General features: G+C 51.9%; 1 protein-coding gene across 6 annotated transcripts in view; it reads right to left on the bottom strand.

Annotated features, from left to right (window-relative positions):
* The window catches only part of ECE1 (endothelin converting enzyme 1), a 133,776-nt gene that overhangs the window by 65,164 nt on the left and 54,142 nt on the right, over positions 1 to 14,470 (bottom strand). For 3 of the 6 annotated variants that reach the window (XM_033227955.1, XM_033227956.1, XM_033227953.1), the window contains exons 2-3: positions 12,606 to 12,692; positions 1,465 to 1,606 (exon numbers count right to left, since the gene is read on the bottom strand). In XM_033227955.1, coding sequence (XP_033083846.1) covers positions 1,465 to 1,606; positions 12,606 to 12,692 — 229 coding nt within the window. Of the gene's footprint in view, positions 1 to 1,464; positions 1,607 to 5,905; positions 6,000 to 6,118; positions 6,689 to 12,605; positions 12,693 to 12,890; positions 13,046 to 14,470 lie in introns of those variants that run through there. The other 3 variants (XM_033227950.1, XM_033227952.1, XM_033227951.1) reach the window with 3 other exon arrangements.

Raw genomic sequence — 14,470 nt, 5'->3', positions numbered from 1 at the left:
TGCTAAACACATCTGGTTAAAGGCCTGAAAGCTAGTCATTAATTAGTCACATATGCATTAAGTACCTGCTGAGCCAGGCACATTTCGTAAAACACCATAAACCATTAGACAGTCAGTTAACTAATCAAGCAATTATTTCTTAAGTACAACCTATGTTTGTGGAGTGAATGGATACCTTTGTGCCTAACCCAGGAGGGATGGAAGAAGGCTCAGATGAAGTCCCTGCTCTTTTCTAGGCCCCCAAGTCCCCTCCCCACCCCTCGCAGGCCAGCAACTTCACAGAGGGAAGACTCCACACAGCCTGGAGTGAACGTTCCCAGATCCCGAGAAAGCTCATAGTCTCTCTCATGGGGTGAGAGACTGAGTCAGTGGGTGGGATGCTGAGCAGAGCCCCCAGAGGCTGCTCAACCAGGTGAACCATCTGCCATCAGAAGAATAAATGTTGGGGCAACAGGGGACTGAGAGGTCCTGGCGTTGGCTAATTCCCCATCCTTATTTCTAACTTGGATCCACCCTTTCCCACTTCATAAGTGTTTACTGAGCATCAACTCTGTGTGAGGCACCTGGCTAGATCCACTCAGTTGGAAACAGAGAACGAGTCTCAGATCCCTACAGCAGGATCAGAGGGGCCCAATTGTATCACCATTCAAAATGGGACAGACAAAAGCACGGACCAAGGAACACGACAGGCAGCTGGATCCCGGAAGGGCAGCTCTCCTGGGGGTGCTACTGTGCTCTGGAGCATACTTGGATTACAAAGGGAGGTGGAGCCTGGGCTTGAGCCCAGTAGCCTGTGGGTGAATTCCAACCTCCGCATTCAAGCGCCCCACTGGATCCCCCATTAGCCACGTAACCTTGGGCAAGTCACTCCATCTGAGTACCTCAGTTTCCTAATATGGAAAAGGGGCCAAAAGTAACCACACCTCACAGGGCTGCCTCGAGGAGGAAATGAGATTGCATCTGAAGCGGGTGTGGTATTTGGGGTATTTGGTCCGAGGAAAGAATTTAGTAAACAGAGGGCATTATTGTTATTTTATTGGAACTAGAGATAGCAGACAATGTCAGCATATGTGTGTAATTACCCCACATCCTAGCAACAACACAAGGCACCAGCTATGTGACATATGTTATCTCTAGTCCGCAGAGCCATCCCCCAACTGGGCACTGTTTTCCCATTTAAATTAGAGAAGACACAGGCTGAGAGAGTTAAGAGGTTTGTCCAGGGTCACACAGCCAGTAAGTTGCTGGGACAGGATGTGGACTCAAGTGTGAGATCTTTATACCACCCATGCTGCCCACTTCCCAGGTCTTGGTCCATCTCAGCACCCAGATCCCCCTGGGCCTGGCTCCCTCCTTGGCCTCAGAGGCCTGCCCCAGCTTAAGCAGGGAAGCCCCCCTTGCGCACGTTGACAGAGCCAGGGACAGGAGTGAGTCAAGCCCACCATGCAACACAGAGGCACCTACTTGTCTGGTACTGGATGCCCAGCGCTGCCAAGCAGGCCACCAGTCCTGCCGCCAGAAGTGCCACCAGTGCCACCAGCCGCTTCTCCACCTGGGTCCGTGCAGCCCAGCACCTCTGGCCACTCCGGGGGCTGTGGAAGTTCACCTGTAGGGAAGGAGGCAGGAGGGGCGGGGAAGACGTGAGCCCCAGGTTCCGCTTCCCTTGGAGGAAGGGGCTCTGCTGTAGGCCCAGGCCCTGGGGAGGCATCAGGGCTGCCTCCTATCTCAGGGGTGGTCTGGTTCCCACAGATTCAACCCTAATCCAAGAAAGGAACAGCCACCCTGCTCAGCTGCTCAGATCTGCTCCCAAACATCAGAGGGTCAAGCAGCTCGGCCCCGACAGGCTTGTTTTTTTGTGTCACTTGATATGAGTGGAAGGAAAAAAACTACAGCTTTTCCCTGTTTCTACAGTGAGGAGTTCAAAAAGAACAGGATGTTTGGACTTGCAGGCATCCAGTGAGTACCCAGCTGGGCTCTCCGCAGAACTCCCACATCAGCGAGTCAGGGACAAGGGTTACACAGCCATGGCTCACACTTCCCAGAAGCACAGACCTCCTTAGCTCATTAAACCCTCATAATCCCACACAAAAATACACGAGCCACCTTGTTACTTTTCTTTTTATGAGGAAACTGAGGTCCACAGAGGTGAGACCCTGGCTTCTCACCACCCAGCTGAATGGGGACAGCTGGGATTGGAACCCAAAGCTGTTGATGCCTGAGCCCACCAGTGGATCAGAGGTGGGTCCTGGGAGATGTTGGCAGAGATGCAAGGAGAAATAGCTCCATTCAGGTCCTGAAAGGGAGGAAAAATCTCTCCAGCCTAACAGTCTAGCTAAACAGGAAGGGAGGCACAATGAGAGGAAGTGCAGGGTGTGGCAGGGCCCTCCCTGCCCGAGGAGGGACACACCAGCCAGCAGCAATGGGAGCCGTCAGCCCAGACCTCTCACACCCAAGGCAGCTTGGGGCTCCCCTCTGTTCCGAGAGGTGCTTCCTGCAAAACCCACGGCCACAGGACAGGAAGGGTCTCCTGAAGGTGGGGTGACATGTGTTCAGTGACACTGTGTCATGTGCTAACAGCTGAGCACCAACTCAGGGCCATGTTGGAAATACACAGCCCCAGCAGGGAGGCAGATAAAGAAACAGACTGGGGCTGGCAGGGGTTCAATCAGGGAGGGCTTCCTGGAAGGGGAGATGTCTGGCCTGGGTCGGTGAGAATAAGTAGGAACTGGCCAGATAAGAGGGAATGGAAGTGGAGAGGAGAGGAGGGCCTAGATGCTAAGGGGCACAGAAAGCCAAGTTAAGAGCCTGGACTTCCTCTTGAGGACTGGAGTGACATGATTAGACTTGCCCTTTGGGAAGGGCAGGGTGGAGGGAGCAAGGCTTTCCAGGAAGAGGGGGAGCTGTCAGGGAAGATGAGGAGACTGAGACTCTGACCTGCAAGTGCCCCACCAATAGCCTGAGGGGTGCCCCTGGTGCCCGGTCAGAGTCCTGAGGGAGTCCCACCCTGGCACTTGGGGATCTGAAGTGGGTCACTTGAGGGAAGGGTACTGAGAAGCCACGTGGCCATGGTTAGGTATTTACTGGGCAGGAAACGACCGGGATTTGCTGCACCAGAGACAGAGGAACACAAGCACTTTCTGTGGAAAAAAAAGCTGGGTTCCAAAACTGAGAAAAAGGGCCAGGCGTGGGGGCTCCCGCCTGTAGTCCCAACACTTTGGGAGGCTGAGGTGGGAGGATCACCTGAGGTCAGGAGTTCGAGTGGAGCCTGGCCAACATAGTGAAACCCCACCTCTACTAAAAAACACAAAAATTAGCTGGGTGTGGTGGCGGGCGCCTGTAATCCCAGCTACTCGGGAGGCTGAGGCAGAAGAATCGCTTGAACCCGGGAGGCAGAGGTTGCAGTGAGCTGAGATTGTGCCACTGCACTCCACCTGGGCGACAGAGCCAGACTCCTTCTCGGAAACAAAACAAAACAAAACTGAGCAAAGGATCTTGGGGCTTAGAGACACTTCTGTGGAGGCCCAGGAGGCTGAGACACTGAAGCAGCTGGGTCAGGTAGTGGGAGGGACGCCGCCTGCTCAAATCCTTCAAGAATCTCTTCTAAAACAGTGAGCAATGGAAGTTTCAGCCCATGCTACGTTCATGAATGAAAACTTCAGGCTGTGAGGGCCTGGTGCAGAGACAGACAGCCTGGTATGACGCTAACATGTATACTGTACTCAAAAGTTTATCAAGTTCTTTTTCAGAGTAATGAGTTATCACACACACTTTACCTTGGTCACTGGTATTCAGAAGGGCCCCAAGGACTTGAAGCAGGCACTGCCTTGTCTAGGGACACTGAGGTCTGTGTCCTGCTGCCTCTGAGTTTGTTTCATCCTTCCTTCTTTAGGCCTCTCATGCCCCCATTATCATGGCTCAGCTCACAGGGCACAAGGAGGTCGTGAGACCGTTTTTTTGTTTTGTTTTGTTTTTTTGAGACGGAATCTCCCTCTGTCAACCAGGCTGGAGTGCAATGGCACAATCTCGGCTCACCGCAACCTCTGCTTCAAGCGATTCTCCTGCCTCAGCCTCCTGAGTAGCTAAGATTACAGGTGTGTGCTCACATGCCTGGCTAATTTTTGTATTTTTAATAGAGATGGGGTTTCACCATGTGGGTCAGGCTGATCTCGAACTTCTGACCTCGTGATCCGCCTGCCTCAGCCTCCCAAAGTGCTGGGATTACAGGTGTGAGCCACCACGCCTGAACAAGACCTTGGTTTAAGAGGTACCCATCAGCCAGGCTTGGTAGTTCATGCCTATAATCCCAACACTTTGGGAGGCTGAGGTAGGAGGATGGCTTAAGCCCAGGAGTTCAAGACCAGCCTGGACAACACAGTCAGACCCCATCTCTAAAAAATAAAATAAATTAAATTAGTAGGCATGGTGGCACATACTTGTAGTCCCAGCTACTTGGGAAGCTGAGGCGGGAGGATTGCTTGAGCCTGGAAGGTCGAGGCTGCAGTGAGCCATGATTGTGCCTCTGCACTCCAGCCCGGGCAACAGAGCAAGACCCTATCTCAAAAAAGAAAAAAAAAAGAGGCCAGGCACAGTGGCTCATGACTGTAATCCCAGCACCTTGGGAGGGTGAGGTGGGTGGATCACCTGAGGTTGGGAGTTTGAGATCAGCCTGGCCAACATGGTGAAACCGCGTCTCTACTAAAAATATTAAAATTAGCTGGGCATGGTGGCACACGCCTGTAATCCCAGCTACTGGGGAGGCTGAGGTGGGAGAATTGCTTGAAACTGGGACCTGGAAGCTGCAGTGAGCAGACATCACGCCATTGCACTCCAACCTGCATGACAGAGCGAGACCCTGTCTTGAAAACAAAAAAAAAAGAAAGAAAAGAAAAGCCAGCACCCTATGCCTGCTGCTGGCTCCAGGGAGCCAAAGGACACAGCCACTAGGCTTGGGATGCAGGGAAACCTCATCTTATCTGGACAGGAGATAGCTAGGAGCAAGGAGCAAAGTCATCTGTGGAGAGACGGGAGAGAAGAAAGGAACAGAAGGGGGAGGATGAAAGAAACAGAGGCAGAGGGAAGAAAAAAAGAATAATGGCAGCAAATAAACACTTGAGGGCTAAGTGCCTGGGATCATATTAATTCTATTTTGATGGTGCAATTCTGTCTTCATAACATTCTTTTTTTTTTTTTTTTTTGAGACAGAGTCTTGCTCTGTCACCCAGGCTGAAGTGCAGTAGGTGCCATCTTGGCTCACTGCAACCTTGGCCTCCCGGGTTCAAGAGATTCTCCTGCCTCAGCCTCCCGAGTAGCTGGGACTACAGGGACGTGCCACCATGCCTGGCTAATTTTTTGTATTTTTAGTGGAGATGGGTTTTTACCGTGTTAGCCAGGATGGTCTCAATCAATCTCCTGACCTCGTGATCTGCCCACCTCAGCCTCCCAAAATGCTGGGATTACAGGTGTGATCCACAGTGCCTGGCCCATAACATTCCTTTTTAAAAATTTTTTTTTTTTTTGAGACGGAGTCTCACTGTGTCACCCAGGCTGGAGTGCAGTGGGGAGGTTTCTGTTCATTGGAACCTCTGTCTCCCAGGTTCAAACAATTCTCCTGCCTCAGCCTCCCAAGTAGCTGGGATTACAGGTGTGCGCCACCATGCCCAGCTAATTTTTGTGTTTTAGTAGAGACAGTTTCACCATGTTGGCCAGGCTGGTCTCAAACTCCTGACCTCAGGTGATCTGCTCACCTCAGTTTCCCAAAGTGCTGGGATTACAGGCATGAGCCACTGAGCCAGGCCTATCTTCACAACATTTCTAAGAATAGGTATTAGCGTTAGTACCAGAAGAAACACAGGAAGTTGGGGCATGAAGGCAAAGAGAGAGGAGAGAGAACAGGGAGGCAACTCACGTCTCCAGGACTGGTAGCTGCAGGCCTACCAGGACGTGCTACCCTCCTGCAGGGGCAGGAGGTGGAGCTGGCCTTCACCGTTTGATGAAAAGTGCTAAATCAAAACAGATGGTATTCACTGCAAAATTAAATTAAAATTAAGCCAGAATTGAATTAAAAATTCATAGTTTCAGGCAAGAATAGCAAACGGAGTTTGAAAATGCAGTTTTTAACCTTTGTCTTGTTTTGTTGTCAAGTTTTGCTTGACTTGTATTATAGGTTATGGGCCTCATGGTTTCTGGATGAGCCTTGTCTCTGAAGGCAGAACGAATCCAGATGCCTCTTCCTGGGGTGGGAGAAGTCACCTAGAGGTACTGGACCAGGATCAGGAGGCCTCTCCAGGGCAGGTTGGCCAATTCCTGGGTGCAGTAGAAAGGGCTGGGCTGTGAGTCAGGGCATCGATCTGCTTCCAATGGCTGCTGGCCTCGGCTGAGTCTCTTTTCTTTGCATCCCTGTTACACCTGCCCAGCCTCCTTCATGGGACTGTGGAGGGGATCCGTTAGATGAGGTCACAGCATAGGGAGATGTGAGTGGTTTCTTAGTTTTCTTTTGGAAATGAGGTCCTGTCAATCATGGTAGAACTGGCCTGAGCAGCCAATTCTATCCTGAGGAGGATTGGTGGTGGGCAGCCCGGTCCATCTCAGGAGAGGGTACTGTGAAGTGGCCATCCGCTAAGAGGCAGCGCTGACGCCTGGAAGACGCAGAACTGCTGTAGATGCTCAGCTCACTGGTGGGCTTAATTTCCTATTTATTGTCGTGGAAAACAGAAAGAGAATGAGAGGGAGGTGGTGCCCTCAAAACAGAGAGGTGGAGAACAAGACAAAGAAATGAGAGAGCCAGAGAAACAGAGAGAGTGAGAGAGCTAGAGTAAGGGAAACAGAGCAGCGCTATCCAGCCAGGAGTTCCCAGGGTTTCCACAGCCAAGGGAACAAAGCCCTAATCCGGGACACATATTTGGTTACAGAAGTGAGTGCTTGGCTCACCTAGGCTTACAGCAAGAACAAGTTCTACAGGTGAGGACGGGGCCCACTGCCTGGGGCCCAGGAGACAAGCCAGGAGCAGAAAGGGTGGGGAGCCAGGCAAAGCCAGGTTTTCAGAGTCAGGTCGGGAGGGAAGGCAGAACCCAGCAACCTGGGCTGCAGGAAGCAGTGATGGGAGTGGTTTGGCCAAGGGTCTAGCAGGGATCCCACCCGTCTGCAGCCCAGAAGCCCAGCCACCCGGGAGCGCTGGCAGGGGCACCAGGCTCCGCTCCCTGGAGTAAATAAGCCTTTGAGAGCAAGTCGACTGTGACAGCCCAGCCTGCGAGGAACCCTGCCTCCGGAAGTGCCGCAAAGTCAGTTTGGGGAAGTTTCTTCCAGTAAAGTTTCTATGAGGTGGCCTTCTGGCTGAGGCACTGGGGTCAGTCCAGAGCAAAACTCATGTCCTTGTGTCCTCTTGTCTCCGCCTGAGCCCTGTCTGCCACCCCACCCAGATGACTGACTTTAAATGACTGGTAACAGCTTAAAGTATGACCTGCTGTAGGTAGGGGAGGGCACTCCTCACATCTTAGCAAGAGTCAAAGGCTGATCAAGTACTTTCTAGCTTTCCTTGCCTCCCAGAAGGAACACTCAGCTCCCCATAGCATGGGAGAAAGACGGTAACCCTGAGAATTCAAATATCCCACTGCGTGTTGCTGGGCAGTCTCTGGGCCTCAGTCTCCCATCTCTAAAATGAGGAGGGTGGATGAGGTTCCAGGTATGACTTCTCAGACTCTAGAACCTCAAGGCTCTAACAGGCAAACAGAGTTGATAACTCCAGGTAAAAAGACATGTCTTTTTAAAGCACTGAGTGGGCCTGTCCCTGAAATCACTCTTGAAAGACAGCTTTGGCCAGGCATGATGGCTCACATCTGTAATCCCAGCACTTTGGGAGGCTAAGGTGAGAGGATCGCTTGAGCCCAGGAATTCAAGCCTGCAGTAAGCCATGATCACGCCAATGCACTCAAGCCCGGACGAGAGAGCAAACAAAGTAAGAAACTGGCTCTACAAAATACATATAAAAATTAGAGGCTGGGGGCCAGGCAAAGTGGCTCATGCCTGTAATCCCAGCACTTTGGGAGGCTAAGGCAGGTGGATCACCTGAGATTGGGAGTTTGAGGCCAGGCTGGCCAACATGGTAAAACTCTATCTCTACTAAAAACACAAAAATTAGCCAGGCATGGTGGTGCGCACCTGTAATCCCAGCTACTGGGGAGGCTGAGGTGGGAGAACTGCTTGAACCCAGGAGGTGGAGGTTGCAGTGAGCTGAGATTGTGCCACTGCACTCCGGTCTGGGCAACAATGCGAGACTCTGTCTCAAAAAAAAGAAAGAAGAAGGAAGAAGAAAGAAGGGGAAAGAAGGCAAAGGGGAGGGGAGGGGAGCCCTGTGCAAGGTGGGAAAAAAATGAGAAAACCATAACTAAGAATTTAATATCTCACCTTTCCTTTTTTCCTAACAACAACAAAAAAAGATCGTTAGAAGTAATTGAATGAATTTTAAAGGTTTTGGTAGACATGGCCATCTGCTCCTCAGTTCAGGCTGCAGGTGCAACTTCAGCTGTTTCCCTTCCTGCCACTGAAATGGTGTATGTTCAGGTGTGGGAAGATCAGGCAGCTGGCTTTAGCAGAGCAGAGGCTTCAGAGAGAAAGCTAACATATTTAGATGTATATTATTATATCATGTCACCCATAGTGAGTTTCTATAATAATCTTCATAATAACCAGATCATTTTTCTAAGCATTATGCAAAATGCTTTCCCTCATACTGTCCCATTTGAGCCTTTACAACAGCTCCAAGAGGTGGGTAATAATATTAACCCCATTTTACAAAGGAAGCTGAGGAAGTGAGTTGCTTTCAGGTCTCACAGCCCAGAAGAGCCAGAGCTGGGCTCCAAGCTAGAGCTAACTGCCTCTGAATTCTGTGCTTGGTCCAGAGTGACTCACTTTAGTAGACTGCAAGTAATTTGTGCCTAAAATACGGGATAAAGAAAAAGAAAAGGTTAGGCATGGTGGCTGTAATCCCAGTCCTTTGGGAGGCTGAGGCAGGAGGATCACTTGAGGCCAGGAGTTCGAGACCAGCCTGGGCAACATGGCAAAACCCCATCTCTACTAAAAATACAAAAATTAGCCAGGCATGGCGGCAAGTGCCTGTAGTTGCAGCTATTTGGGAGTCTGAGGTGAGAGAATCACAGGTCAAGGCTGCAGTAAGCCCAGATTGCGCCATTGCACTCTAGCCTGGGCAGCAGAGTGAGACCTTGTCTCAAAAAAAAAAACAAACAAACAAAGAAAAAGAAAAATGGTTTCATGTGAGGTACAGGTAGAATTTTGCTCTGGTTAAATTCAACACTGGCCAGCAGGTCCAGTAATAATAAATAAATGTGGCAAGTAATAAAGTAACGAATGTGGCAAAGACTAATGGACTTCAAAATCTTGAAAAATCAAATAGCTTATTTTTCAGCTGTCCATCAAGAGAAAGGATTTGGGGTGAAGGGTCTATTTTAAAAAGTCTAAAATTGAGAGCGCAGACTAGACGTGGTGGTTCATGCCTATAATCCCAGCACTTTGGAAGGCCGAGGCAGGCAGATCACCTGAGGGCAGGAGTTCGAGACCAGCCTGGCCAACATGGCAAAGCCTCATCTCTACTGAAAATACAAATATTAGCCGAGCGTGGTGGCGTGCGCCTGTAATCCCAGCTACTCCAGAGGCTCAGGCAGGAGAATCGCTTGAACCTGGGAGGCGGAGGTTGCAGTGAGCTGAGATCGCGCCACTGCACTCCAGCCTCTACAACAGAGAGAGATTCTGTCTCAAAATAAATAAATAAACATAAATAAAGTTGAGGGAGAAGTTGTGTTGCTAGCAACCGGCCCAAAGGAAATAATCTGAAAAGCTAAAAAATGGGTCACCCATAGAGTGACAGCAATTGAGCCTAAGGGTCCAACTACAGTGGATTGAATAAATATAGTTTTATATGTTGGTACCATGAGGTGTTACGATTTTTAATGGCTGCATGTTTTGGGAGTTTCTGACAATGTAGAAGATGCTTATGAAGTGGCACTGAATGAAAAATGCAGGATATAACATTGTATATTTAGAATAAGTTCAACTATGTTTAAAAATATATACATACAAGTGTGAAAAATTAGAAACCGTTATCTCCAAGTGGCAGGATTACTGCTCCGTTTTTAATTCCTTTTTATACTTGACTATCTTTTATTCTCCCCCAAGTGAGCATATAAAGCTTTCACACTGTGGGAAAAAAAAAAAACAATGATTGAAAATATTAAATTAATAGAATACTCTGCCTCATAAATGGAGATGAACGGGTTCTTGACTCAGAAAAGCAAGCACTAGCTAATTTATGTTCACTTTGGGGAAGTTGTGGTGGCGCCATGCAAGCCAAGCTGGGTACCCACAAAAATGCCCCAAATTCTTGGGTAACCTCTTTGCCTTTTCCTACAAGGAAAGTGGAAAATGTATCCATTTGGGGACACCGACACTAACTCCGACCATAGACAACAGCGATGCCACCCCAGGAATGTCTCTAACCTCTCTCTGTACCTCACCTTTATCATCAATAACGTGGCCATAAAACAATAATCCTAGCAGGCCCTGTATAATATGCATGACATCCACTTTCCCTAACATCCATTTCACAGTGAGTCATCACCAATGAAAGAGATTAAGCCACTTGCCCAAGGTCATGAGTGGAGTAAGAATTCAAACCTGGGTCGCTGGCTTCAGAGACAGGGCTCCCCCTGCTTGGCCGGGGGCCCTCCCCAGACAAATGTGCTACTTCATCTTAAAAAGGCTATACCCTGGCCGGGCGCAGTGGCTCAAGCCTGTAATCCCAGCACTTTGGGAGGCCGAGACGGACGGATTACAAGGTCAGGAGATCGAGACCATCCTGGCTAACCCGGTGAAACCCCGTCTCTACTAAAAAATACAAAAAACTAGCCGGGCGAGGTGGCGGGCGCCTGTAGTCCCAGCTACTCAGGAGGCTGAGGCAGGAGAATGGTGTAAACCCGGGAGGCGGAGCTTGCAGTGAGCAGAGATCTGGCCACTGTACTCCAGCCTGGGTGACAGAGCAAGACTCTGTCTCAAAAAAAAAAAAAAAAAAGGCTATACCCCAAACAGGCTACTGTGAGCATAACAGCAACACGGCATATTACTTTGCTGAATTCTGAAATGCTTTTGTGTTGATATATTTAGACCATTCTGTGGAAGATGAGACTGAAAAACATTGCTGATTAGATTCTGTTTTGATTCGTGAAGGGAAAAGCACCTGCCCCAGAAATCTAATTTCCTGTTGGCTTCAGTCTCTTATGAACAGTCCACTGGGAAGAGGTTTGAGACAGACGGGGTTTGATGTGTCGCTCCCGGATTTTTAGCTCTGTGACCGAAGGCCAGTGGTTGCCCCTCTCAGAGCCTCAGTTTCCACATCTGTAAGTGGGGACAGTAATCCCTACAGCTCTCAGGGGTGTTCCTGAAGGTTAAGCAGGGGTACCACATCCCAGTGGGTAGAGCACTCGGGACCGTGAGTTGGGGTCCCCTGGGCCTGACTCCTGGAGGAGGAACTCCATCAATGGTGTCTCCCTGCACTGGGAAGATTATTTGCTTCTAAGAGGCATGTCTGAGTGGAGAGGGCCTGGCAACCTAAGTGTCCACTCATCCTAAGCTCGCCTTTGGGAAGAGTTGTGTGCCAGTTCACCAAGCGCCCCCAAGATTCTCCCAAATACCTCCCTTGGTCTACCTGGCAGAAGTCCTCTGGGAACTGGGGTGCCCCAGCTCCTCTTTCTACACTGGTTTTTGAAGAGCCAGATCACTGGGTCTCCTGGGGTGTCCGCATCATTTCCAACACCTTCCCATGCACCTGGCTGGCTCCAAACCCCTCCAGCGCTGAGGTCTTGGCCACAACTGTCCCAGTGCATCCCCCCAGGGAGGGGAGGGCAGAAAGCAGCCTTGCTCTATGTCCTGTCACAAGGCAGGGACGGGGGTGGGGCCCTCCCCAGGAGTGGGCAGATGAGACGCCCAGAGGCGCAGACCCTGGGGAGGGGAGGAATTGGACTTCCTCAGTAGGATGAAAAGTGGCAGGGAGAGGGGGCAGAGGACAGGTTCCTGGCCCCAGGAAACTCAGGTATTGGGTGGGAAAGAGGAAGAGGGTGGTACTGCCTCCCGGATAAGGTGACCAACTTTCCCAGTTTGCCCAGGACTGGGGGAGTGGGTTCCAGGGATGCAGGGCTTTCCACGCTAAAACAGAAAAGCTGTAGACTGCCGGTAATGAGCCTGGGCAAGTCCCGGGACATTCACAAACTGTGCCTTCTGTGGAAAGGGAACTGGGCCAGTTCGGGTCTCGGGGGTGCTTTCAACTCTGCCACCTGGGCTGTGGCCCCAGAAGCAGGTGGCCGGGAAGATCTGGGGATGGCGGGGGCAGGTGAGGGGAAACTGGTGGGCTCCGGAAGGCTTCTCCGCGCGGAGCTCCAGCTGCGCGGAGGCGCGGCCCCTCCCGGATGGCGGGACGGGGGAGGGGAAGAGGCGGGGTAGGTAGGGACGGGGGCACGGCAGCAGCAGCGCGCATGCCCGGACCCCGGACCCCGGACCCCGGACCCCGGGCGCCGGGACACCGGGAGGGAGCGGAGGGCGCCTACCTGCAGGCCGTTGGGGTACGCGTCGCCCTCGGAGAGTGAGTCCACCAGGTCCTCCTCGTCCAACGTGGCCCGCTTGTAGGTCGACATCTGCAAGGCCAAATGCAGCACGGACTCCCTCAGCGCTTCCATGGCTCTCGTGCCCGAATGGGGAAGCGGCCCCGACCCCGGCGCCACCGCCGCCGCGCCCCGCCCCAGCTAGGACACCCGAGACCGAGACCGGCCCACGGAGCGGCCCGCGCGGGGAGGGGTCCCGCCCGCCTCCCGCCCCCGCCCTCCGGGCCGCACCCGCCTCACCCCCAGCGCCGACAGCAGGGCGGACACGGGGGGCGGCGGCCACAAGCCCCGCATGCTGCGCCCCAGACGCCTGGTCCCGCTGCCCGGGTGGCCGGGATGGGATGGCCGGACCAGGCGTTGCACCACCTTCGCGGGCGGGGCCTGTTCAGTGCGCCGGCGCCCGGTTCCCAACCTCCGGCCTCCCGGGGAGACCCCAAGCCCCGAGAGGCCTGGGGGAGATGGGGACCCCTCCCTTCCCCGGAGGTCGGGAGAGGAGGCCCCCAAACTGAAGCCCCTAGCAGGCAGAAAAGGCCCTCACAGTGAGCTCTCCTTCGTGAAAATCTTATGTCCCCCTTTAACAAAGGGGTCCCCAGTGGCAGATAACAAAAGTGTCAGGAAGGTGCCCTCGATTTGGCCCAGAGCAATCAAGACAGGTTCCCCTCAGCATCAGCCCTTAGGTGTGTCTAGGGGGTTAATGCTAGAAAGACCAGACAAAAAAGGTGGAGTAAAAAGATAGGTGTCCCCTTTCAGTTCCCCTTTCTAGTTCAGAGGCCTTTAAGCTAGAGTTTGTGAATGAGTTTCAGAAAATTTCATCTAACTCCCTGACACGGGATGAAAGAGCTGTGTATGCGCATTTGGATGGCTGCAGGGTGGTCCGGTGGTCACCCCCGTTCTCAAAGGTGTCGCCTTCCCTGCAACACAAGAGAACCACTGCTCCAAGGGACGTCAGCAGCCAGGAAGGGGACCCTTCTTTCCCATCTTCCTCATCATGAGTCTGAGCCTCAGCCAGGTGCCCCCTCCCCCCAGCCCCTGAGCCCTCTCCTATAACCCTAAGCAGGGAAAGGGGGCTCTCTCAGATATGAGGTGTTCAGTTACGGACTCAGCCCCAGCACTGTCCCAACCAAAAACCCCAGAGAGGTCTAACCCAGCAGATTTCCAAAGGACTCTCCACTTCTAGCAAGATGGGAATCCCTGCATTTATGAGTACTTTTCAACTTTGCAAAGTACATTTCTGTTAATTCCAAATGTGATTCTCACCATCACACATATGTGTGAATAAACAGGTTTAGAGGGGTGAGGGGCCTGACATCACAGGGACAGTGAGGGCAGTGGCTCCTAATGGTCTCCTGGCTTCCACTCTTGCCCTCTGACAGCCCCCTCGGCAGCCAGGGTGAGCCTTTAAAATGAAATCTGGCTGAAGCCAGGTGCCGTGGCTCACTCACGCTTGTAATCCCAACACTTTGGGAGGCCAGGGCAGGTGCATCACTTGAAGTCAGGAGTTCAAGACCAGCCTGGCCAACATGGTGAAACTCTGTCTCTACTGAAAATATAAAAAATCAGCTGGGCCTGGTGGCATGCGCCTGTAATCCCAGCTACTCAAGAGGCTGAGGCAGGAGAATTGCTTGAACCTAGGAGGTAGAGGTTGCAGTGAGCTGAGATTGTGCCAGTGTACTCCATCCTGGGTGACAGAGTGAGACTTGATCTCAAACCAACAAACAAAAAAACCCCACAGAAATCTAGCTGGGTGCAGTGGCTCACACCTGTAATCCCAGCACTTTGGAGGCTGAGGCAGGAGGATCACGAGTCTAATT

This window comes from Trachypithecus francoisi, unplaced genomic scaffold (assembly GCF_009764315.1).
Source record: "Trachypithecus francoisi isolate TF-2019V2 unplaced genomic scaffold, Tfra_2.0 Lachesis_group12, whole genome shotgun sequence".
Taxonomy (NCBI): domain Eukaryota; kingdom Metazoa; phylum Chordata; class Mammalia; order Primates; family Cercopithecidae; genus Trachypithecus; species Trachypithecus francoisi.
The sequence above is the reverse complement of the archived record's forward strand: the minus strand, read 5'-3'. Positions and strand labels throughout refer to the sequence as shown.